The 25353-nt window shown below is 50.5% G+C and overlaps 1 protein-coding gene across 6 annotated transcripts in view; it reads left to right on the top strand.

The window, feature by feature from the left end:
- The window catches only part of PC (pyruvate carboxylase), a 261745-nt gene that overhangs the window by 107885 nt on the left and 128507 nt on the right, over positions 1–25353 (top strand). For 4 of the 6 annotated variants that reach the window (XM_054033613.1, XM_054033614.1, XM_054033615.1 and 1 more), the window contains 6 exons: positions 8322–8457; positions 8948–9132; positions 10468–10633; positions 11108–11253; positions 12444–12561; positions 12790–12941. In XM_054033613.1, the coding sequence (XP_053889588.1) occupies positions 8322–8457; positions 8948–9132; positions 10468–10633; positions 11108–11253; positions 12444–12561; positions 12790–12941 (903 nt within the window). Of the gene's footprint in view, positions 1–7365; positions 7488–8321; positions 8458–8947; positions 9133–10467; positions 10634–11107; positions 11254–12443; positions 12562–12789; positions 12942–25353 lie in introns of all 6 variants that reach the window. The other 2 variants (XM_054033617.1, XM_054033618.1) reach the window with 1 other exon arrangement.

The raw sequence follows: 25353 nt of genomic DNA, 5'->3' as shown, positions 1-25353 counted from the left end.
GCTCCTTCAGCCTCTCACTGTAAGGCATTGTTTTCCAGGCCTCAAATCATAGGGATGGGGCATCCTCATCCCGCCTTGCTGGCTCAGCTGGAGCCAGACGTCTGGCTGAATCTGTACAACCCTACTTTGCTTTGTATTCGGCGCAGAACGGCTAACGTACAGTAATGCGATTTCTCATTGCAATGCAGAGCTGTGCTTCTTAATAGACACACCCCCCATGCCATAAAACTGCCACTTAGGCATGTGCAATTGGGCATTCGACGATACAAGCTTGGCAGCCTCTTCCCCCTCCCCCGCAAAGCCATATTTTTGGAAACCAACAAAGGCCCATTAGCCAAACCCAGCTGATTGAAGCTAGATCCACTGTGCCCTTGGAGCAACTGCTCTGCTTGCCTATGCGTAGCTGGTCTGAGAAGGAATGAGCAAAGCAGAGGATGCATAAATATCCATGGAAGGCAGCTATTGGTCACACAGGGAGCTGCCTGCCTCCTGACAGGCATCCAGTGGCTGAGGGGTGCGTGTGGGGGTGTTCTGAAGCTTGCACGATGGGTGACCTATCTCAGCGCCTGCCTAGTGCTGTTGCACTGGGTCTGCTAACATTTGCCGATTGGTTTATAGATCCCCATTTCTCTGGTGAACTGTCTCAGTTCGGGAGCTTTAGGGGAATCGCAGCCACTTTGAATGGTCCTGTTTGCTCATCTGTAAAGATGACTCTGGTGTTTCAGGGATGGAGAGGCATTTAGCTACCACTTTGGTCCATTATCTGGGCTGGGGTCTCTGGTTGAAGGCCCCAAATGACTGGCATTAAGAAATGGATCATTGCAAAGCCCCTGTGTACAGAGAGTTTTCTCCTCTCGGCACAGTGATATTGACAGCTGATGCCGTGGCTCCACTGGACACATACGTGGCTACCTGGAATGGAAAGGTAGTGCTCATCCAATGGGCAATAATGGCACTGAATCCATCCACTGAGGCCTGGGCTTTTTCGTGCTGTCCTTATACCCTTCTGTCATCATGGAAGTGTTTAGTGGCCCTGACTGAGAACAGCGGCCCCAACATTGTGACAGGCGCTGCACAGACCCCAGCCAAGATCGGAGGGGCCCATGTGGTGCTGGGCACTGCATAGACCCCGACTGAGATAGGGCCCTCCATTGTGCCAGGCACTGCTCGGACACACAGTGAGAGGCAGCCCCTGCCCTGAAGAGCTCACATTCTAAATAGGCAAAGGGTGGGAGGGGAAACAGATGCCCAGAGAGGGGAAGGTCCATGGAAGCCCAGGGTCAGTGGCAGAGCTGGGAATAGAACTCCAGTGTACTGATGGCCAGTGCAGTGTGCAGCCCACTTGTCCTGCTCTGAAGAGCTTACAGTCGACACATGCACAGTAAAAAAGAGTGAGAGGGGAAACAGCTGATCCGTGCTGAGCCTCTGAGGTGTGGGATGAATGGCTGATGCCATTTGGGAGCAGGGATTCCAGGCTTTCAAATGGGCTAAATGATTGGTTTCTGCTCCTAGTGGTGGCTGATGTAATCACAGAAGAGATGCAGCATGGGAGAAGCAAGATGGCAGGTGGAAGGACATGATTTGAGGGTGAGGTTATCCAAACAGGAAGGGCTGGAAAGGAGTGTATCTCTCACTACTGCATTCTCAGCAGTGGGGCTAGGATAAATTTCAATTCCTGGTGCCCACATTTTTCTGAGCTCCAATGAGGTTAAAGGTAGAGGGTGTCAAATAACAGGTTGGGGTTTTTTTGTTAGCGATTCCAAAAAAATCAAGAAAATCGTGTTACGTCGAACTGAGCACAACATTATCTGGAATTTTTGGTGAATCGAAAAGTTGAAAAAGAAACTATCATTTTGGGTTGAACAAAACGTTTTGTTTCAAGCTTTTACAAAAAATTAAAGGAAATTTCTAAGCGAAAAGTTGTTTTGAATCAAAAGGTCAAAACGTCTCTTATTTGAACAAGTACATTTCAGTCTCTGCTGCACACATATGTCTAGGCCCGAGCAATGTGAAAAGCCTGCATGAATCGGGCTAATCTCTTGTAACATGCGTGTTCTTCACCACGTCCTGGACACAGCGATTTGTGCCCTGTCTCCCATACTTAAAAGAGCCAAGAGCAGCGATGTTTCACATGCTTTAAAAGGGCTTCTGGCAAATTCAGTCTGACAGGTGCAAACCCATTAGAGTTTCATGTCTGGCTCTTTATTGCAGTCGCTAGCACACGTAAATAGAAGCCAACTTTCAGGGATCTCCTGATCCAGGTGCCAGAGTTGGTGAGCCTGCTGAATGGATGATGGAAGCCGGCTGCCTTGGAACAAATTCCATGTTGCTTCATCGCTAAATCCCAGTTCCTTAAGAGGCAATGAGGTCTGGTGGATAAAGACAGTGGGTTTGGAGCCAGGACTCCTAGGTGCTAGTCCCTGCTCTGGCAGAGGAGTGGGGTCTAGTGGTTAGAGCAGGGAAGGATTCGGACTGTTCTGAGCTCCGACCTTGGGCAGGTCTCTGTTTCTGCACCCAGCTTTTGTCTATGTATATTGTAAGCTCTTTGAGGCAGGGACTGCCTCCGGTCTCTGTGCAGCACCTGGCACAGTGGGGGCCCTGATCTCGGTCAGGGGTCTGAGCAGCGCCCGGAGCCCCTCATTGTAGTCTTTGCAGTCCAGGCTTAATGGGGTTCCCCAGTCTTGGTCAGGGTCCAGGCAGAATCCAGCCTAACTGGAAAGTGACTTGGGTGATAAGAAATAGCTAGCATGGCTTTGTTGGTGTCACTAGGCCTAAATGAACCAAAGTTCCTCCATGTTTAACTCTAATCGACCTCAAAAGCCAGATGCATGGAATGTGTAACAACCAGTTATCGATTACAAACCTCCCCCCCCCCCCCCCAATACTGGTACCAAGCGGTAATAATGAGGCCTTTATGTTTCTGGCTGAAGAGGAGATAATAAATCAAAGGGAAACAGGACCAGATAACGGTTTAGAGGAGTGTTACTAACAAACTAGACTTATAGCCGCCAGAATGATTTAACTGCTCAAATGTATAAACATGGCTTTTGTAGAAGAAGGGAGAGGGAATGGGGGAAGGGGAGGGGGGGAGAGAAGAGAGGGGGGAAGAGGGAGGAATTTAGCTGTGAAATGTAATTGCTTGCTACTTGCTTAAAGTAAACTATTATAGGAGAAAGGGAGGGTGAAGGGGGGGTGGGTGAAGAGAAAAGTCAAGCTGCTGAATGTATAAAAAGGGAAAACTGTTTGTCTCAGTGTGCTTGATCTGAGATGGGCCTGTCTCCTTGCACTGCTTTGAGATCTCAAATAAACTTTGTTTGCTTCTCCACCCTGGTGCGTTCATTGGCGTGAAGCACACCGGGCAACGAACCCCGCTGTTGCTGTCCTCGGGCCCTCTGTGCCGGCAACAGCTTTGTCAAGAACAAATCATGCCAAGCCAGCCTAAGTTCCTCCTTTCCTGGGGTTACGGTCCAATGGCGGGGGGGAGAGCAGTAGATGTCGTATGTTTTGATTTTAGTAAGGGTTTTGGCACAGTCCCACATTACAGTCACATAAGCAAACTAGGGAACTGTGGCTAGACACAGTTACTATGAAGTGGGTGCACCACTGGTTGAAAGACCGTACTCTCAGAGTAGTTATCAATGGGTCGCTGTCAAACTCGGAGGAGATATCTAGTGGGGTCCCTCTGGGATCATTTCTGGGTCTAGTTCTATTCAATGTTTTCATTGGTACCTTGGATAATGGAGTGGAGACTATGCTTATAAAATTTGCAGATGACACCAAGCTGGGAGGGGTTGCAAGCACTTTGGAGGACACGATTAGAATTCAAAACGAATTGGTCTGAAATCAACAGGATGAAATCCAATAAAGACAAGTGCAAAGCATTGCACTTAGGTGGGCATTTGATTTTTTCTTCCTACAAAACGGGGAATAACTGGCTAGGCAGCAATACTGCAGCAAAGGATCTGGGGGTGATAGTGGATCACAAATTGAATATGAGTCAACAATGTGACGCTGTTGTGAAAAAGGCGAATCTCATTCTGGGGTGTATTAACGGGAGTGTTGTATGTAAGACCTGGAAGGTAATTGTCCCTCGCTGCTCAGCACTGGGGAGACCTCCGCTGGAGCACCGTGTCCAGTTCTGAGCTCCACACTTCAGGAAAGATGTGGATAAATTCAAGAGACCAGAGGAGAGCACTAAAAATGAAAAAGGTTTAGAAGACAACCTGACCTATGAGGAAAGGCTACAAACTCTGAACATATTGTCTTGAGAAAAGAGACTGAGGAGAGACTTGATAGTCTTCAGATATATTAGGGGCTGCTATAGAGGACTGTGACCAATTGTTCTCCATGTCCACTGAAGGCAGGACAAGAAGTCATGGGCTTAATCTGCAGCAAGGGAGATTGAGGACAGATATTAGGAAAAACTTTCTGACTCTTAAGAGCAGTTAAGCTCTGGAACAGGCTTCCAAGGGAGTTGTGTAATCCCCATCACTAGAGATTTTTAAGAAAAGCTGGACAAACACCTGCCAGGGAGGGTCGAGGTTTAGCTGGTCCTGCCTCAGCGCAGGGGGCTGGATTTGATGACCTCTCAAGCCCTACACTGCTATGATTCGGTGAGGTCAGTGGCTGAGCTGTGAATAGAACCCAGGGGTCCTGACTCCCAGTTCTGAGTGTTATCCACAACAGTGCCTGTGTTTTGTGGGGCTTTTTAGTTGCAATTCTCTCTTTAAATTCCTATCCGTCATCCGTTTCTCTTCCTGGAATTCTCTTACGCTGGGTGAGGTTTTATAAAAAGCGTTGGATCTGTGCAGAAAAACCAAAGTAGGAAAGCAGATCTAAGGGAGACAGAATTGTACACGGTGTTGCTCCTGGCATGCCTAAAGCCTGGAGCAGCGAAAATCTTGTTAAGAGAGATTTGGAGGCGTTTGCAATCACTTTCTACCCTCCTGACTCCCAAAGAAGCCAAAGGAAACCAGTGCTGGGCTTTTCTTTTTATCTGTGTTTTGTACTTAATTAGAGAAAAGAAGGCGCTTTTTGCTATTTTGCCTCCAGGAGATTAGGCGATTTGCTAACAAATTATTTCCATCACCGTTTGCTCCACGATGAAGCTGTTTCCTGGCCCACTGTGTGGCTTGGCGGAATGCTACCTGATGGGGGAAAGCAGTGACTCTGAAATGGATTGTGGATCATGGTGGTTATGATACTACTGCCAACTCTGGCCATATTTCAGAGATTGTTAGGCCAGAAGGGACTACTGTGATCAGCTAGTCAGACTTCCTACATAACAACCCATAGCCGGTCCTGAATTAATTCCCATTTCAACTAGAGCTGAGTTCTTAGAAAAACTTCACAAGCTGATTTAAAAATGGCCAATGTTGGTGAATCCACCACATCCCCTGGTAAATTGTTCTAATGGTTAATTGCCCTCACTGGGGGCGGGGGGAAAAGTGCACCTTATTATTCCTTGTCCAAATTTGTCCAGCTTCAAATTCCAGCCATTGGATCTTGTTAGACCTTTGCTAGACTGAAGAGCCCTCTGTTATCAAATATCTGTTTCTCCTGTAGGTACTTATAGACTGTGATAAAGCCAACCCGTAACCTTCTTGGTGTGTTTTCTTAAATCCTGGAGGCATGTGAGCCTGTCAGTTTTTCATTTCAAAACAATTTCTGTCCATTTGGTTTAGGGAGAAAAATTGAAAATGGGACCCCTGAAGGCTAAATAAAAATAACCGGATATTTATTCTTTTAAAAAAAATCTCATGCTTTTTAAGCTGATCTCAAGATTTTGAGGGGCCTGACTCATGATTAGTGCCTTACCAAATTCACTGTCCATTTTGGTCGATTTCACAGTCATAGGATTTAAAAAATAGTAAATGTCATGATTTCATCTATTTAAATCAGAAATTTCATGGTGTTGTAATTGATGGGATCCTGACCCAAAAAGGAGTTGTGGGGCGGGGGTCGCAAGGTTATTGAAGGGGGGGATTGCGGTACTGCTACCCTTACTTCTGCGCTGGTGCTGGTGGCGGCGCTGCCTTCAGAGCTGGGCAGCTGGAGAGCGGCGGCTGCTGGCTGGGAGCCAAGCTCTGAAGGCAGAGCCATTGCCAGCAGCAGCGCAGAAGTAAGGATGGCAGGTATGGTATTGCCACCCTTACTTCTGCTCTGCTGCCTGCAGAGGTGGGCCCTCAGTCAGCAGCCGCCACTGTCCAGCCGCCCAGCTCTGAAGGCAGCATAGAAATAAGGGTGGCAAAACCATGACCCCCCTAAAATAACCTTGTGACCCCCTCCCCCGCATCTCCCTTTTGGGTCGGGACCCCCAATTTGAGAAACGCTGGTCTCCCCCGTGAAATCTGTATAGTACAGGGTAAAAGCACCCAAGAGACAAGATTTCACACAGGAGTCCAGATTTCACGGTCCGTGTTTTTCATGGCCGTGAATTTGGTAGGGCCCTACTCATGATTTTTGAATGTCTGGGTTTGCAATGCTGGGACACCTGATGGCTGTAAGCTCCGGGCATGATGCGGGGGCTCACACAGTCACTCCCCGTGCCTGGTAAAGTTTGCGGTTGGCGCAAAGCTCGTCAGAGGGGGGAAGAGCAATGGCGAAGGGGTCCGTTGCACAAAGGGAGCTGGGTTGCTGGGAACCTAGGCTCATTTGAACAAGGAGTGCTCAAATACAGCCTGAGGCAAGGGCGTACCTCCAGGCACAAGGCTCCAGAAAGGACTCGGTTCTCTAAACCAAATGACCGTGAGCTCCTGCTGCAATGCAATGGCTGAGATCGCAGATCCTGGGGTGGATCAGCAGCGGGGGGTCGAGCAGGAGAGGGAAGTGGCATCACCTCTGTATGTGTCGTCTGTGACTGTGATACTGCGTCCAGCTCTGGGGTGCGCACTTCGAACCACTGCAGAGAAAGAGCCACAAGAACAATCCAAGGGCAGGAAAACCTGCCTCCCAAGGAGAGGCTCATAACAATGCACCACTTTGCCCTACGTGTTGCTGCAGAGAAGTGGGGATCAGTGCCTATCCCCTTCCAGGGAGTGGGGAGCTTGGGTCACAGAGGGACAGCACCTAGCCAGTCTCTGTAGCCAGTTCCCCCACCCTGGAGCCAGATCGAAGCCGGTACCCCCTAGAGGGGAAAGGCCCCATGTCCTATTTCCCAGTCCCCACCCTCCATAGCCAGCCAGTCCCCTGCCATGGACCGAGATTGGAGCTGGTGCCCTCTCAAGGGGAAAGGCCCCAGCTCCCATTCCCCTCCACTCTGTTCTCTCTCACACACCCAAGCCCTGACCATATTATCCAGACCAAGCTGCCACTTTGCCTTTGCTGTGTTAGCATCTTCTTTGTTCCACTTGTCTCATTTCCAAGGACCCGACTGGGGGGAGAAGCCAGCCCAGAGCCTGACGACACCTGAAAGCTAATTTTGGGCCCGTGCGTCGGAGGCGCGATTGATTCTTGGCTGTAAAAATAAATCTGCTGCTAAACGCCTGGTGATTTTTTTTTTTTTTTACCACTTCCCTGTTTAACCGCAAGGCGCGTGCTAGCTGCAGACAGGTTCCTCGGGCTGTTCACAAAGAGCCCTTTGCAGCTATTTAAGTTGAGAACGAAAGGGCCGGGTGCATTGCTGCCCTCCATTTCCCCCATGCTCCCTGGGTGCCACCCAACCAGCTGCTTCTATTTCAGGTCCTCCCTGCAGCTGCTCCCACCTGCTGAGGGCTCTTGTGTGGCCCCCCGACCCCGCCATTCTCCCTTCTCTCCTACCAGGGGCCACTCTTCTCCCAGCACTACGGGGGGCCTGATCTCAGTCAGGGTCTGCGCAGCACCCAGCACAAGGGAGTCCTTGATCTGTGGATTTGTGCCGCTGACGGGGTCCCGGACTTGGTCGCAGTTGTGCAGCGCCTGGCACAGTGGAGGCCCTGATTTTGGTTGGGTCCTGTAGGCGTGGCTGGAACGCACACAATAATTGAGATGAAATAGCATGAGGGTCACTCTGAATTCAGACCCATTCATCCTAGGGCAGAATTCACATCCATTCACCTCTAAGGCACTAGTCCCAGTGAGATCATCTCCTCGGCTGCAAATAGCCCGTTTGCCTCTGGTTAGGTGGGGATCTGGCTGCAGGAGGCCACTGTTGGGCAGACGTCTGGCTGCTGGGAGCCCTTTCTCTGGTATATTCATACCCCCAATCACTAGCAGGGGGTTCTTCTCCCAGCCCTGCCCCTGCTGTCCCTGGTGTCCAGGAGCCTTTGCAGAGGGTTACCTGTTCTCTACACGTGCTGCCCTTTGCATCACCCTGACCTGCGCCCCTGCGTGTGTCTCCCCAGATGCTGCAGCTGTGTTTCATGAGAGGGGGCCTCGGGTTCCTGGGCGCCAAGCGCCTCTCCCTGATCCATGCCGCCTTCCAGAGCACCCAGCGGGTGGAGTACAAGCCCATCAAGAAAGTCATGGTGGCCAACAGAGGTAAGAGATGCACCCTGCCCCCATTGCTGCCACCCCTCCCAGCAGTGGATCCCAGCAACTCCTCTGTGGCCCTGCTGCCATGCTAAGGCCCCATACTGTCCCATGATCATGACCCCCCACTAAAGGGGCAGAGGGTGTCCCCTCCCAGAGAACCAAGGCTGGAAGCAGGCCCCCTTCCATACTGATCCCAGCAGCCTTGGGTCAGGGAGCTGAGCCCCTCCTGCCCTACACTGAGTCTCCTTAGGGTGGGGTTGGTACTGTCCTCCAGGGCAGTGGGGGTGGGAGCAAATACTCCATTGAGATGCCCTGGGTCAGCCACCCCCTGGGAGCGATCAGCTCAGGCATCATTGACATGCCAGTCACACTTGGGGCAGCTCCCCACTCGCAGTGTGATTGGCTCAGGCTCTCTGCAGACTCAGGCAGCCGGTTACACTCCTTTGCCTCCATGCACAAACCCCTGTGGGTCACTCTTTGGTGTGTGCATTTGCAGGGGAAATTGCCATCCGGGTGTTCCGAGCCTGCACCGAGCTGGGGATCCGGACGGTGGCCGTCTATTCCGAGCAGGACACAGGGCACATGCACAGACAGAAGGCGGATGAGGCTTATCTCATTGGGAAGGGATTGCCCCCAGTCCAGGCGTATTTGCACATTCCTGACATCATCAAAGTAGCCAAGGTATGAGAGGAACGTGGGCGGGGGGGGTTACAATTAATAATTAATATTAAGTGTAATCGTGAACAATCATATTAGGACTGTCACACGATTAAAAATTAATTGCAATTAATGGGGATATTAAAAAAGGTCACGATTAATCGTAGTTTTAATCGCACAGTTAAACAATAATAGACTCCCAATTGAAATTTATTATAAATATTGGTGGATGTTTTTCTACATTTTCAAATATATTGATTTCAGTTACAACACAGAATACAAAGTGTACAGTGCTCACTTTATATTATTAGTTTGGATTACAAATATTTGCACTGTAAAAAAGATAAACAAAAGACATAGATTTCAGTTCACCTCATACAAGTACTGTAGTGCAATCTCTATGGTGAAAGTGCAACTGACAAATGTAGGATTTTTTTTTACATATATATACACCTCTACCTTGATATAACGCTACCTGATATAACGTGAATTCGGCTATAACGTGGTAAAGCAGCGCTCCGGGGGGCGGGGCTGCGCACTCCGGCGGATCAAAGCAAGTTCAATATAACACGGTTTCACCTATAACGCGATAAGATTTTTTTTGGCTCCCGAGGACAGCGTTCTATCGAGGTAGAGGTGTATATGTAATTATTATATAACACAATAGTTATATTGTTGTATGTTGATTAATTACTAATAATTCATATAAACAATGTAAAACTTTGGAGCCTACAAGTCCACTCCGTCCTACTTCTGTTCAGCCAATCGCTAAGACAAATAGTTTGTTTAGATTTACGGGACATAATGCTGCCTGCTTCTTATTTACGATGTCACCTGAAAGTGAGAACAGGCGTTTGCGTGGCACTGCTGTAATATAAAGTGAGCACTGTACACTTTGTATTCTGTGTTGTAATTGAAATCAGTGTATTTGAAAATGTAGAAAAACATCCACAAATATTTATAATAAATTTCAATTGGTGTTCTATTGTTTAACAGTGCGATTAAAACTGTGATTAATTGTGACTATTTTTATGTAGTTAATTTGTTTTGCATTAATCGCTTGAGTTAACCGCTATTAATTGACAGCCCTAATTATGATTAATAATTACAAATTAGATTGGATTGGAGGTTCGGCTGGGAGTTCTGTTCCTGACTCTGGGAAGGGAATGTGGTCTGGTAGGGTACAGCGTAGGGAACTGCGTGCCAGGACTCCTGGGTTCTATTCCTGCCTCTGACATTCGACTGGCCCATCTCCATGCCTCAGTTTCTCTTATCTGCTGGGCACTTGAAGGCCTGTGGGTTTTAAAGAGCCAACGCACCATTTTTCTAATGCCTCTCCCCCTGTGTCTGTGTCCCTAGGAGAATGAAGTGGATGCTGTGCACCCCGGCTACGGCTTCCTGTCTGAGCGCGCGGACTTCGCCCAGGCTTGCAGTGATGCTGGAGTACGCTTCATCGGCCCCAGCCCAGAGGTGGTACGCAAGATGGGTGACAAGGTGGAAGCCCGCGCCATTGCCATTACTGCAGGTAGGGGGCGCTCTCCCCTTGCAGCCAGTGCTGGCCCCAGTGTGGTGCTAGGGGCTGCTGTGCTGTAGGGCATGGGGTGGGAGGAGCAGCATGGGCTGCATTTCCTTGTAGGCAGGGCTGACCCCTGAGTGGCACTAGGGGGCGCTGTGTTGCTGGAGGTGCTGCATCTCACATGGCTCTGCCCATGACTCACTGTGTAGGCAAGCCACTCTCATTAAGTTTATTACAGTAGTGCCTAGAGTCCTCGACTGAGATCGGGACCCCGGTCATGGTGGGCACTGCTTTGACCCCACCTGAAAGCAGGGCCCCTGTTGTACCAGGTGCTGTACAGACATACAGCGAGAGGCAGTCCCTGCCCTGAAAAGCTCATGTTCCAATTAGACAAAGGGTGGAAGAGGAAACTGAGGGAGGACGGGATTTGCTCAAGGTCAGTGGCGGAGCTGGGAATGACATGCTGTATCTGTTCTCTCCTAGGGGTCCCTGTGGTGCCAGGCACTGACTCCCCAATATCATCTCTCAATGAGGCCCATGAGTTCTCCAACAAGTATGGCTTCCCTATCATCTTCAAAGCTGCGTATGGCGGAGGCGGACGGGGCATGAGGGTCGTTCGCAGCTATGAGGTACCATTGATTCCAGAGCAAAGACACACCTGCCCTTAATACCCTTCTGGCTTCCTGGCCTCAGCTTCTGGGGCTGAGTGTGTCAGTGGCTTCTGTTCCTGTGGCTGGCGCAAGTGCAGCTACTCTGATTGGCTGGCCCGTTGATGGCGCGAGAGCCTTCTCCTATGCATCCCAGGTGAAAATCCCCCAGTCACAGTGCTGGCTTCCTGTGTCCCTGTGCCAAACCACTGGGCCCCAGAGCCGTCTCCCACGTATCATCTGCCATCTCTGCACCTCCTTGCCAGAGGACAGCTACCTCTCTTTAATTTCCCCTCCTAGAGGTCAGCTGGGGGATGAAAACAGATGCGGTATCTTAGTGCAGTTTCAAGATAAACCCTTTATTGAGAGTGGAAACTATATACAGAAATATGATAAAAACTTCCTGCTATGCTCAGGCTGCAGCCTGTGCCAGCCCTGCACTGGGTTGCTTTGTCTCTGCTCCCAGCCTGAAGCGAGCCCTAGGAAATCCCAAGGCTGCATGAAGAGTGTACAGGAAGTGTGACATCTCTACACTGCCTGGAGGACTCACTCTATAGCACAGTAGAGAGGGAGGTGTCCTAATTTTACCCTTTGCTCCAAAGTGGATGATAGCAGGGACTGAACTGGGGTGACCAGATGTCCCGATTTTATAGGGACAGTCCTGATATTTTTCTTATATAGGCTCCTATTACCCCCCACACCCTGTTCCGATTTTTCACACTTGCTGTCTGGTTGCCCTAGACTGAAGGGACCTTACGTTCCCTTTATATTGGGAGCATGGGTGCTGGAGTGGGAGGCAGGATGCCTGGGTTCTGTCCCTGGTTCTGGTGTGGAGTTGGGCAGGTCTCTCTTCTTTTTGGTGCCTCTATTTCCCCTCCCACCCTTTGTCTTTTTAGACTCTGAGCTTTTCAGGGCAGGGACTGTCTCTGTGAAACACAAGGGAAAATGGGAACCTCAATCTCATAATTTGCCAAAGATCACCAGTAAATCAGTGGGAAAACTGGGAATAGAACCCAGACTCCCAGCCACTTATACCCCAGCGGCCCAGCCTACCAGACCACAGTCCTCTCCTAGAGCTGAGAATAGAACCCAGGAGTCCTGAGTCCTAGTCAAATGCTCTATTCAGTAGGCCACACTGCTGAGTCAATCTCTCACCTATCTGCCCCTTACAGGAGCTGGAGGAGAATTACACCCGGGCATTCTCGGAGGCGCTGTCTGCTTTTGGGAACGGGGCTCTCTTTGTGGAGAAGTTCATCGAGAAGCCAAGACACATTGAGGTCCAGATTCTGGGTGAGCCCTAATATCCCTCTTCTTGCCCAATCCAGCCCAGGATGAACTGGCTGACTCGGTGCAGGGAATGGGACGCAGGGTCTTTCCCCTCTAGGGGGCGCTGTCTCTGATCCAGCCCCACGGCTGGAGGACACTGGCTGGGTGTTGCCTGCCTGGAGGCTCTTCTACACGTAATCCAGGGTCCCCAATCCCTGGAAGGGGATCACCATTGACTTTCCTTCTCTGCAGGGGACAAGTATGGGAATGTGGTGCACCTTTACGAGCGGGACTGCTCCATTCAGAGGCGGCACCAAAAGGTTGTGGAGATTGCCCCGGCAGCTCACCTCGACTCCCAGCTCCGTACCAAACTCACCAATGATGCCGTCAGACTGGCCAAGCAGGTACGAGTCACCCTGGAGATCCTGGGGCTGGGAGAGCAGGGGATTGCAGGTTGGGATAGAGGGGTATTGGCAGAGCTGTGTGTGTGTGCAGAGCCCAGGGCTGGGATAGCACGGGGCTGTGGGTCGGGACTAGGGGAAGGGTGGTTGTGGTTTAATTGTTTATTAGGAGCCTTTGCAGTGTTAGAAGCTGGAAATGGGCGACAGGGGATGATCACTTGATGATTACCTGTTCTGTTCATTCCCTCTGGGACATCTGGCATTGGCCACTGTCAGAAGACAGGATACGGGGCTAGATGGACCTTTGATCTGACCCAGTGTGGCTGTTCTTATGTTAACTTTCTGGTATCATCTGTTTCACCACTGACCCTTTTTGAAGTACAAAATTGTTTCCTTTCCATCTCAAAACATTAGCTTTCTTCAGGAGGGCATGTAATCTGGTAACTAGGACATTGGGCTGGGAGCCAACACTTCTGGGTTCAACTCTGGGAGCGAAGTGGGGCACGGGGGTTAGAGCAGAAGGGGTTGGGCATCAGGACTTTTCCCCTCTTTGTGCCTCAGTTTCCCCTCAAAGTCACTGTCAGAGCTGAGGATAGTCCTGATTCCCCACCCCCTTGCTCTGACCACTAGACCCCACTCTCCTCCCAGAACTAGGGATAGAACCTAGGAGTCCTGACTTCTAGGCCTTCCCTCTGCGTTAACCCACTAGACACCACTCAGCCGGGAATAGAATCCAGGAGTCTGCAAATCTACCTCGTTATCCACCTTCAGAGCCCTCCTCAAAACTCTCCTTTGCTGTGATGCCTACAAAAAACGTGCCAGTGGTTAGGCTGTTGGTGTGCTGAGCCCGCGGCCCATCACGCTGCCCAGGACTGTCTCACTGCTTACTTGTACTTGCCCATCTGGTTCCATCCATCTCTTGTCTCTTGCCTTATCCTTAGGCTGGGAGGCAGAAATCCTCTTTTTGTTCTGTGCATTTAGCACACTGGGGTGTTGGTTCATGATTAGGGCTCCTAGGCACTGCTGCAATTCAAATGGTAAATAACAAGAACCCTGACCCCCAGCTCAGTGCCCTTGTCCAGTAGTCTCGAACCGGCCCATGCTGACAGCTCTCTGAGTTCGGGAGCCCACATTATGGGTTGGGGCCTATCTGTCCATCTCTGTCACCCACTGTTTGGTAGCCGAGTCCTTTGCAGATGCACTGGAGAAGGAGTAGCTGAATCCGATAGGCATTAAGAATGATGGATCTTGACAGAGCCGGGGCCCGCTGTATGTCTTAATTAGCTGGTGTTCATTCCCAGAGCACCTGATTTTGGTTGTGGGGACTTGATGGCTCAACTTGCCAGCCTGATTGCATCCTGCATGGCTATGGTGTGTGGCCAGGAATCCTCTTCATTATTAGGTGTATTACGGTGGCGTCTAGAGGACCTGACTGAGCTCAGGACCCCATTGTGTCAGGCGCTGCACAGACCCGGACTGGGATAGGGGTCACCGCTGTGCTGAGTGCTGCACAGACACTGGCTGATATCAGGGGCTCCTTAGTGCCAGGCACTGAGCAGACACAGAGTGACAGCTCCTGCCCCAAAGAGCTCGCAGTCTAAATAGTAAAATAAGGAGGGGAAACTGAGGCAGTGAGTGGGGAAGGGACTAGCCCAATGTCAAGGGTCTCCACATGCTACCATAATACATATAGTAACACTACAGCTCTGATTTCCTCCTGCAGGAGGTGGTGGTGGAATGTAGAAACTTAAATCCATTGGCTCTGCTGTATGGGAACACACCTCTTGAATGTCCGTTGAGAACCCCACTAGGATGCTCCTAGGCTCTGCAGTTTAGTAAAGCGTCACTGCAGCTCTGAGCCAGACTAACTGCAGCGGGGAACTGGGGTAATGGAATCTGTCAGCTGCCCCCAGCAGAGCAGTGAGCTCGGAGTGTGTGCTCATGTGTGAGATGTTGCCCCCTGCTGGAGATAATGAGGCTGGTGTGAGTGTGTGTGTAGTTTGGATTTCCCTTTGTGCATGTGTACCAACATATGTGTGTGTGCACAGTTTGGACTTCCCAGTGTGTGTGTGTGTGTGTGTGTGTGTGTGTGTGTGTGTGTGTTAAATGTGAACTTTATCCAAGCATCAGGACTCCTGGGTTCTATTCCCAGCTGTAGGAGGGGAGTGGGGTCTAATGGGTTAGAGTAGAAGGGGCGAAGAGTCAGGACTCCAGGGTTCTCTCCTTAGCTCTGGGAGGGGAATGGAGTCTAGTAGTTAGCAATGGGGGGCAGGGAGCCTGGACCCCCAGGTTTTATTCCTGGATCAGGAAGGGGAGTAGAGCCTAGGAGTTAAAGCAAGGGGCAGATTTCAGCAGCTGGATAGGGTGTGTTGAGGTTGAGGGTGCCTTGTGTCTAAGAGGAGACAGGAGCAGGTTGAGGCTTCATCTTCATGGTGGTGAACCATATTCAAATTTCTGCAAGGCTAGGGTTTTTGTCCCAACAAGCAGCATGAGATGGGGCAAGGGCATCTTGCAGATTCTGTCCTGGCAGTCGTGATGGATGGCATCCAGACTGCAGCAAGGGAAACTGGGAGTTAAGATCAGTACCATCCAGACAATGGGGTTGGGGTAAACACCCCTTGGGATGCCCAGAACCACTTTCTCCTTCTCAGGGTGTTCAGCTCAGGCTCTCTGCAGACTCAGGCAGGTGTCATCACAAAAGAGATAAAAGATCAGGATGAAATTTTGAATCATAACATGTTTTCAGCACAAAATGTCCTTTTTGTCCAAAATGAACATTTCATAAAGTCACAGATTCCAAGGCTATCAGGGAACATTGTGATCATAGTCTGACCTCCTGTAGAGAATACAGGCCAGAGACCTGCCCCAAAAGAATTCCTAGAGCAGATCTTTTTTTTTTTTTTTTTTGGAAAAACATCCAATCTTGATTTAAAAATTGTCAGTGATGGAAAATGTACCCCAGCCCTTGATAAGTTTTCCTAATGAATAATGGCTCTGTTAAAAATTGACACTTTATTTCCAGTCTGAATTTGTCTAGCTTCAACTTCCAGCCTTTGGGTTGTGTTAGACCTTCGGCTGTAGACTGAGGAACCCATTGTCTAATCTCTGTTCCCCATGGGAGTACTTACAGCCTGGGGTCAAGTCATCCCTCAAGCGTTTCTTTGTTAGCTAAATAGCTTGAGTTCTTTGAGTCTCTCACTGTGAGGCATGTTCTCTAATCCTTTAATCATTCTCATGGCTCTTCTCTGGGCCCTCTCCGATTTATCCACATCCTCCTGGAGTTGTGGATACCCAAACTGGACACAGGATTCCAGCAGACTTTGCACCAGGGCCAAATACAGAGGCAAAATAACCTCTCTAATCCTGCTCGAGATTGCCCTGCTTATGCATCCAAGGATCTCATTAGCTCTTATGGCCACAGCGTCGCACTGGGAGCTCATGTTCAGCTGATTCTCCATCACGACCCCCAAATCTTTTGCAGTCACTGCTTCCCAGGATAGAGTGTACGTATGGCCTACATTCTTTGTTCCTAGATGTATACATGGACATTTAGCCATATTAAAACGCATATTGTTTGCTTGTGCCTGGCTTACCAAGTGATCCAGATCCCTCTGTATCGGTGACCTGCATTCTTTCTTATTTACCACTGTCACGGAGTTCCCGGGCGATGCTTTGGAACAGCTCCCCACAAAGCCAGTCAGGACTTTGGGGAGCCTTCTTTTCCTTTGAGCAGACCGTCTTTAGGGCAAGAAGCTTTCACGGCTTTACCTCCTGGATTTGACCTTGGAGCATTTAGCATATGCCCCTCCGTGCGTTTTTCACAATGAGTCCGCCCAGGCGGGGTCCTGGGGAAGCCAGAGGGTTCTGCACCCCCACTTTGCAATTAGACGTGACTCTTAGCCAGACAGTAAAACAGAGGTTTATTAGATGACAGGAACACGGTCTAAAACAGAGCTTATAGGTACAGTGGCGAACGGGACCGCTCGGCCAGGTCCATTCTGGGGTTTAGAGAGCCAGACACCCCCGGCTGCACTTCCTTCCCCTTTCCCAGCGAGCACCCAACTGAAACCCCCTCCAGCCCCTCCTTCTCTGGGCTTTGTCTCTTTCCCGGGTCAGGAGGTCACCTGATCTCTTTGTTCACCTTTAGCTATTTCCTTGCAAGGGGGGGAAGGGCCCTGGCCATTTGTTGCCAGGGAGACAGAATGTTAGTGATTTATGCACACTGGCCTTTATCCTTCCACCTAGAGACTTAAGAAATGCCTAGGGGAAACCGAGGCACCCACACAGTATTCAGAGAAAACATTAAGAACAGTCCCACTTCGTCACAACGACTCCCCGCCATTTTTGTGTCATCTGCAAACTTGGTCAGTGATGATTTTGTTTTCTTCCAGGTTATCAATAAAAATGGTAAATAGCGTAGGGCCAAGAACCGATCCCTGTGGGACTCCACGAGGAACACTCCTGTTTGATGACAGTTCCCTGTTTACAATTACATTTTGATTCCAATCAGTTAGCCAGCTATTAATCCATTTAATGTGGGCCATGTTCATGTGATATCTTCGTAGTTTTTTAATCACAATGTTGTACGGTCCCAAGTCAAATGCCTTACAGAAGTCTAAGTGTATTACATCAACACTCTTACCTTTATTAAGGAAACTTGTAATTTCATCATAAAAATATATAATTTGTTTGACAGGATCTGTTTTCGATAAACTCCCATTGAATGGCATTAGTTACATCCCCGTCCTTTAATTCTTTATTAATCGAGTCTCGTATCAGCTCCATTATCTTGCCCAGGATCGATGTCAGACTGACAGGTTTATAATTACCTGGGTCATCCCATTTACCCTTTTTATATATTGGCACAACATTAGCTTTCTTCCAGTCTTCTGGAACTTCCCCACTGTTCCAAGACTTATTGAAAATCAACATTAATGGTCCAGTGAGCACCTGAGGCAGTTTCTGTTGAACTCTTCTGGCGTTTTGTCAAAAAGCTAGAAAGGGAAAGTGTTAAGGCCTGGAGCAGGACCCATGACGCTAGGCTCTGTACAAACCCTGAACAAAATCCAGGCGAATCAGTCTGGTGAACAGAAGATGCCAGGTGCTCATAGCAATGCAGGAGGACTGTTGAACCAATCATGGTCCCTTTTCCCCCAGTTGCTTGAAAAATTTTGTATGGGACAGTTTTCCATTGGAAAATACAGTTTAGCTGAAATCAACAGGTTTTGCAGCAAGCTGTAAGTTTCAGCGAAATCTTAGCACTTGGGTTCAATTTTTATCATTTTGATATTTCAATGTATTTGGTTTATACTAACAACAACAACAACCCCCAGCTCTTCACTACAGCTTTTAATCCCGTGATCACAAAGCGCTTTACAAAGGAGGCCAGTAGCATTATCTCCATTTTACAGATGGGGAAACTGAGGCACGGGGAGGGGACAAGACCGGCTCAAGGTCACTCAGCAGTCCCGTGGCAGAGCTGGGCATAGAACCTACAAGTCCTGAGTCCCAAGCCAGTGCTTTAGCCACTAGGCAACACTGCCTGTTTTTTTGGACTTTACTATTATATAAAAATATTGTATTTAATTTTTATTTTTAATTTAGGATTTAATTCTAATTTAGTGCTAATTTTAAAATTATATTTATGCATATTATATTTTATATTATGTCAGATATATATTACATTTAATAATGCCTAATATATACTATTTCATATTTTGATATCATCTAAGACCAAAAACGAAATGAAACGATAAAATGGAAATAGATTGATTTGATGGCCTCAAGTCCAAAGGTTCCAGGATTTTCGTTCTGCGGGAAATTTTGAAAATTCGCCTCCGAACGAACAAATAAATAAATTGCGGAATTCCCCATAAAATGGAAATTCTGGTTCCCGAAAAATTCCAGGCCACCTCTAGTGATGTGACACATGCTCAACTTTGGTAGAATCTGGCTGGGGAGAGGGGTGTGCAGAAAGTCTGGGAGTCAGGACTCCTGGGTTCTAGCCCCAGCTCTGGGAGGGGAGTGGGATCTAGTGATTAGAGCAGGGGGGGGCTGAGAGTCCGGACTCCTGGGTTCTAGTCCCAGCTCTGGGAGGGGAGTGGGGTTTAATGGTTGGAACAGAGGGGCTGGTTTTATTCCCAGCTCTGGGAGGGAGTGGGAGCTAATGGTTAGAGTGGGGGGTGGGGCTCAGGAGACAGGACTCCTGGGTTCTACCCTTAGCTCTGCTTTGTTTTTTGGGAACGTGGGCTGGCAGAAGGAGCCCAGGGTTCCAGCACTGGGAGAAGTGATTTGTGCTGTTACTGCCGAGCGTTGTGACAGCCGGCTCTGAGTGGTGACATTTAGCAGCTGTTGTCTAAGCATGTCCCTTCCCCCTCTGCACTGAGTCCCCATTGTTCCTCTGTGAAGTGAGTAATTACTAGACTTCCTAACGAACTCAGTGCACCTCCCACTTGCTGACGGTGTGACAAGTTGGGGCAGCAGCTGTTGAAATCGACACCCCCAGTATGAAACATTCATGGACAGCCAGAACTCCTTCTATTCCTGACTCTGGGAAGGCAGTGGGGTCTAGTAGTTAAAATAGGGGGGTGGGGCCTGGTTTCTATCCCAGCTCTGGTGGGTGATGGAATCTTATGGGTAGAGCAAGGGTGGCTGGGAGTCAGGATTCCTGGCTTCTATCTCCATCTCTGGGAGGGAAGTAGGGTCTAATTGTCAGAGCAGGGGGGCTGGGAGTCAGGACTCCTGGGTCTTATTCCCAAGTCTGGGAGGGGAGAGGGATCTCGTGGCTGATACCCTGTTTCCCCGAAAATAAGACATCCTCCGAAAATAAGGCCTACTTACAGTTTTGCCTCTCGTTGTAATATAAGGCATCCCCCCGATAATAAGACCTCCCCGATAATAAGGCATCCACCGATAATAAGGCATTTTTCATTTCTGAAAAATAAGACATCCCCTGAAAATAAGACCTAGCGCATCTTTGGGAGCAAAAATTAATATAAGACACTGTCTTATTTTCGGGGAAACAGGGTAAGAATGTCCCCTTCGGGATTTACAGTCCTGCCACATGACTTTGGAAGACAGGCAGCCATGAAATGCACCAAGAGAGCATAAGTATAAGCCTCACTCCTGAAATTACCAGTGCCACCTCCATCTCTTATTATGGAAAGACAAAGCCAGCGGCGGAGCTGCTGCTGGGTTTAATTGTCTCCCCCTCCAGACACCCGCTCTTTGTTGGCATCTGGACCTGCACAAGACTCCTTGGCAACCTCGTGACAACCAATCCATGATCTGCTTTAAGCCACGAGTTCGGCAGGCTGGGAGTCAGGACTGGTGGGGTCTATTCCCAGCTCAGGTTGTGACAGATGCGGGGTCTAGTGGTTAGAGCAGTGGGACTGGGAGTCAGGACTCATGGGGTCTGTTCTCAGCTCAGGTGGTGAGGGGAGTGGGGTCTAGTGGTTAGAGCAGTGGGGCTGGGAGTCAGGACTCGTGGGATCTATTCCCAGCTCAAGTGGTGACGGATGCGGGGTCTAGTGGTTAGAGCAGTGGGGCTGGGAGTCAGGACTCATGGGGTCTATTCCCAGCTCAGGTGATGAGGGGTGTGGGGTCTACTGGCTAGAAGACATAAAAAAGCAGATTTTTCCCTGTTATTCTGCATCTCATCAAGATCCCAAGTGTCATTTCCTGTTTGCGCTCTCCCCTCTCCCATCTAATTGAAGTAGGCAGCAAATGTCCCTAGTGGGCCACTGGAGCTTCCAAGCCTCCCGGCATGTGCCCCCACTCCCTCCTTGGCATAGCTATCTGGGTGCCTCCTGCCTCATAGGTGCAGATGCAGTCGCTCGGCAAGATGCCTGGCACTAGGGGGCAGTGTTTGCCCAGCAGATGCACACAGTCTGTGGGTTCCATGCATCTCTGCCTGGGAGTGATGCATCTGAGCAACATCCAAAGCCCTGCTGGGTTATTTTCCTTCAGGGACAATGAATCGCAAATGACAGGATAAAATAACAGGCTGGGAATCAGGACTTACGAGTTGATGCTCCTGTTCTGTAAACGAGCTCCTGGTTGTTATGGCCACAACAAACTAACGGAGCCACTTGGAACGCGGTGGATTGAGGTTGCTAAGAGCACTAAAGGCACCTGCCAATAATGGGCACTGCACAGACTCTGAGGGGAATTAGGGGCCCTATTGTGCCAGGTGCTGCACAGACATGAATCAAGATCAGGGCCCCCATTGTGCTGGGCGCTCGACGGTGATCAGGGTGTAGCCAGTGGAGGCTACAAGGGCTTTCACTGTGCCCCGCACAGCACAGCTACAATCTCAGACGAGGCCTCGGAACTACCAGACAGAGCACTGAGCAGCCCCTGTCCTGTGTGGCGTCATTGCCCTGGGCACAGAGCACGCTTGGCGGAATCGGCTGAGAACTGCCTTTCCTGGCTGATGGATTCTTCTTTGCGGCTTGATTAAAGCCCGCGAGGCTGCTCACCCTGATTTCCTTTTGCCTCTCAGACTCCTTCACGATCAGGGCTCTGAAAACAGGCTTCTATTTACTCCTCATCGTATTTAGCTTTTCAGCCAGTTCCTTCTAGTTCAGCCTCATCCCTCCTTGCTAGTCAGCGAGAAGGATTTCAAGTTTCCTTCCCCGGTAGAGCCAGCCTTTTTCCTCTCTGCTTCCCCGGTCAATAAAGCAACTGTGTATGCCTGTCCTGGCCAAGATTGGGATCCCCAAGGTGCCTGCTGCTGCACAGACCCTGACTGGGAGCAGGGCCTCCATTGCACCTGACGCTGTGCAGACCCGGCCCGGGAGTGGGGCCCCAGCAGGAGCGCCGCCAGCTTTTTTGCCGCCCTAGGTGGCGGAAGGTCCCGCCCCCGAAATACTGCCGATGACCAGGGTGGCCGAAGATCCGGCCGCCGTGGTTGCCGCCCCCCAAATGTTAGCGCCCTAGGCGACCGCCTAGGTCACCTAATGGGTTGCGCCAGCCATGGGCCCCAGATACAGATACAATCCCTGCCCCAAATTGCTTACAGGCTAATTTAACTAAGAAGGGGTGGGGAACTGAGGCACAGAGAGGGGAAGGGACTTGGCCAAGGGCAATGGTAGAGTGGGAAATAGAACCCAGGAGTCCTGAGTGCTACATTCATTCAACCTGTCTAGATTGTGTCTCCATTGTGCCTGAATCTATGTATTCCTATGGCCCTTCTTTCACAGAGAGGAGGCATGTCCCAGTGGTTAGATTATTAACCTAGGATTTGGGAGATTGGTTCAGTTTCCAGCTCTGCCATGGACTCCCTGGGCCGCTCACTTTGTCTGGGGCTCTGTAAAACCGAGATAATAGCACTTCCCTTCCTTCAGCCTCATCCAGGGATCTGTGCGGCACCCAGCCCAATGACGCCATGATCTGTGTCGTGTCTGTGCAGCACCCAGCACAATAGGGGGCCCCGATCATACAAAGCCGGGCCAGGAACAGTGTCTACATTGCTACATTTGCATCCGGAGCCAACCCAGCCCAACACTGAGGTGTCTCTGGCAGTGTCTGCAGAGCAGCAGGTTCAGTGGGGGATTCCTCTGGAAAGAGACATCAGAGGGAGCAGATGAGATGCCAGCCACAGAGCGGGGCCATTGATCAATCTCCTTTACGTTCCCAGATCCCCTTCAAACCCCAGCTGCTTTCACGTCGCCTTGGCTTCATTGCTCAGCCACTTCACTGCGCCTTCACTGTGGGCTAGCACAGCCACCATGCCCCATTAGGGTGCAGAGCTGGGTGCTCTGTGCAAATAAGACAGTGCCCTGATTTGCATATTTGAACATACATCATCTCATTTGAATACATCCCTCCCCCAGCCTTTCTACCTGAAATAATAGGGAGCTTGGGAGCAGGCTCCCTGAATCAGGAGGCTCCTGGGTCTGATCCATGCGTGTGCAGTGCAGGGATGGCTGTCCCACCAGCTGGGTATGCAGTCTCGGGTGCAAGGGCTTCTGGGAGTGCAACCCGGCATTCCTGGTGCTGCTGCAAACTGCGGGGGATGGTGCATGGCCTCATGTGCCCGCCACCTAAGGCAGGAAAGGACCGACATCACAAAGACCTAAATTTGTCTCCTGCAACTCCAGTATTGGTGGGGTTATGGAAGCTCCCAGAGGCCCTGACTAAGATCGGGGGCCCCATCGTGCCAGGTGCTGCACAGACCCTGACTGCAATCAGGGGCCCTGTCTTGGTGGGTGCCACACAGACCCTGAGTGTGATTGGGGGCCCCGCTGGGCTGGGTGCCACACAGACACACCCTGAGTGACAGTCCCTGTTCTACAGAGCTCACAGTGTAAAGAGAGCGTGGAAGCAGAAACTGAGGTAAAGGGGCTCGGTCAAGTTCACCCAGTAAGTTGGTGGCCCAGTTGGAAGAGAATCCAGGAATACAGGCTCCTAGCTGCCCCGTTGCTCTAACCACTAGCCCCCACACCCCTCTCAGAAGTGGAGATAGGACCCAGGTGTTCTGACTGCCAGCCTGGCAGCTAGGGCCGGCTCCAGGCACCAGCCGAGCAAGCTCGTGCTTGGGGCGGCAGATTTCAAAGGGCGGCATTCCATCTAATTCTTTTTTTTGTTGTTGTTGTTTGTTTGTTTTGCGCTTTGGCCGCCCCTGCAGGTTTTTTCTTTTTGATTTGCTGCTCCCGCCACCCTGTAGGGGGCGGAGGAGGGGAGCGCCCTGCAGCAAGCCCGGTAGGGCAGCCCGCGTCCTTCCCTGCCTGCCGACCGGAGCGGCACGGAGCCCTCCCAGCAGGCGGCGCAGCGGGAGAGGCCGCATGGCAAGCGCCCCGCTTAAGGAAGCCGTGGCCGCCCCCCCCAGCCGGGGTGTGTACTTCACTGCCCGGGGTCTGCAGGGCCGGGAGTCCCCCTGCACCCACGCTCCCACTGCCCCGCAGGTATTTTTTTGTTTGTTTGTTTTTATTTTTTCTTTCTTTCGCCGCTCCGGCAGGCGGGCCAGTTTGTCGTCCTCCAAGCCCGCCGCTCCGGCCGGGGGCAGGTTTGTTCCCCCCCCTTTGCTGCTCCAGCCAGTTTGTTCTCCCCCCTCCCCCTTCGCGGCTCTGGCCAGGGGCAGGTTTGTTTTCCTCCTCACCTCCCTCCCCCCCCGCCCCATGCTGCTCTGGCCGGACAGGCGTTTTTTGCTTTGGGCAGCAAAAAAGCCAGAGCCGGCCCTGCTGGCAGCCTTATCTAATGTCTATTCTGCATGTCGCTACCCTGTCTTTTCTCCAGCTGCTGATGCGCAGGAAGCTCCAGCCTTGCTGTTCCCGCTCTTAAACCCACTCAATCGCCTCGTAATGTGCTTTCATTTAATGATCAAAATGATATTTGATTAGGCTGCCTGTACTACATTTTTTCTTAAATAGATAATTAAGAGATTATTTCCCCTCAAGTTCGTTAGCAGGTAATTTAAGCTACAGGAAACACAGATGCATTTCCATGTGGAGCATCTCTTTATAGGAATCAACAGACGATTGGGGTGTTGCTCATGTCTCGGGGTGGGGTGGAGGAGTCAAATCCTGGTGCTAATTTAAAATAGAGGGAAGTAGGATGCTGCTGATCTCCACTGTTAGAGCACTGGGCTAGGAGTCAGGACTCCTGGGTTCTGTTCCCAGCTGTAGGTGGGGAGTGGGGTCTAGTGGTTAGAGAAGCAGAGGTGGGAGTCAGGACTCCTGGGTTCTGTTCCCAGCTGTAGGTGGGGAGTGGGGTCTAGTGGTTAGAGAAGCAGAGGTGGGAGTCAGGACTCCTGGGTTCTAGTCACACTCCTCTCCCAGAGCCAGGCATAGAACCCAGGAGTCCTGATTCTCAGCCTCTTTTTCTATAACTACCAATCTCTGCTCCGGTCCCAAAACTGGGTATAGAACTCTGGAGTCCGGAGTCTCACCATAGACAAAAGGGGGGTGGGAAAACAAAGGCACAGAGCAGGGAAGGGACTTTCCCAAGGTCACACAGTAGGTCAGTGGCAGAGCCAGGAGTAGAAGCCAGCTCCTAGTCCAATGCCTGTGTCACTAGCCCAATGTCTTTCTTAGCCAGGAACTCCTGTGATGCATGAGCCATGTTCATCTGGGGCTCTCCCTTCCCCAGATGCTCCCTGTCTGATCTTCAGCCACAGCAGGGGTAGAAAAACCTCCCCAGTCCGATGTGAGCCAGCGCCAGCAGGGAGCAGATTAAGGTGCTCTTTTTACACTGCGTTTACATCACTGGGGGTGGGAGTGGCATTGGTAGCGCAGGGCAGTAAGAACAGTTAGCTTGGCACGGCCCCCGAGCATTGGCGTGTGACCCCGGCACATCGGAAAATAACCGCACGGTGGGGGGAAGTGATTCCAGTGTTCAGACTGGGAGGAGGCAGGTTGTGAAGCATGGTTGTAAACCAGACGTTGACCGCACTTACCAGGGTCTTCGCCCAGCC

Source organism: Malaclemys terrapin, chromosome 7 (assembly GCF_027887155.1).
Source record: "Malaclemys terrapin pileata isolate rMalTer1 chromosome 7, rMalTer1.hap1, whole genome shotgun sequence".
Lineage (NCBI taxonomy): Eukaryota > Metazoa > Chordata > Testudines > Emydidae > Malaclemys > Malaclemys terrapin.
The sequence above is the reverse complement of the archived record's forward strand: the minus strand, read 5'-3'. Positions and strand labels throughout refer to the sequence as shown.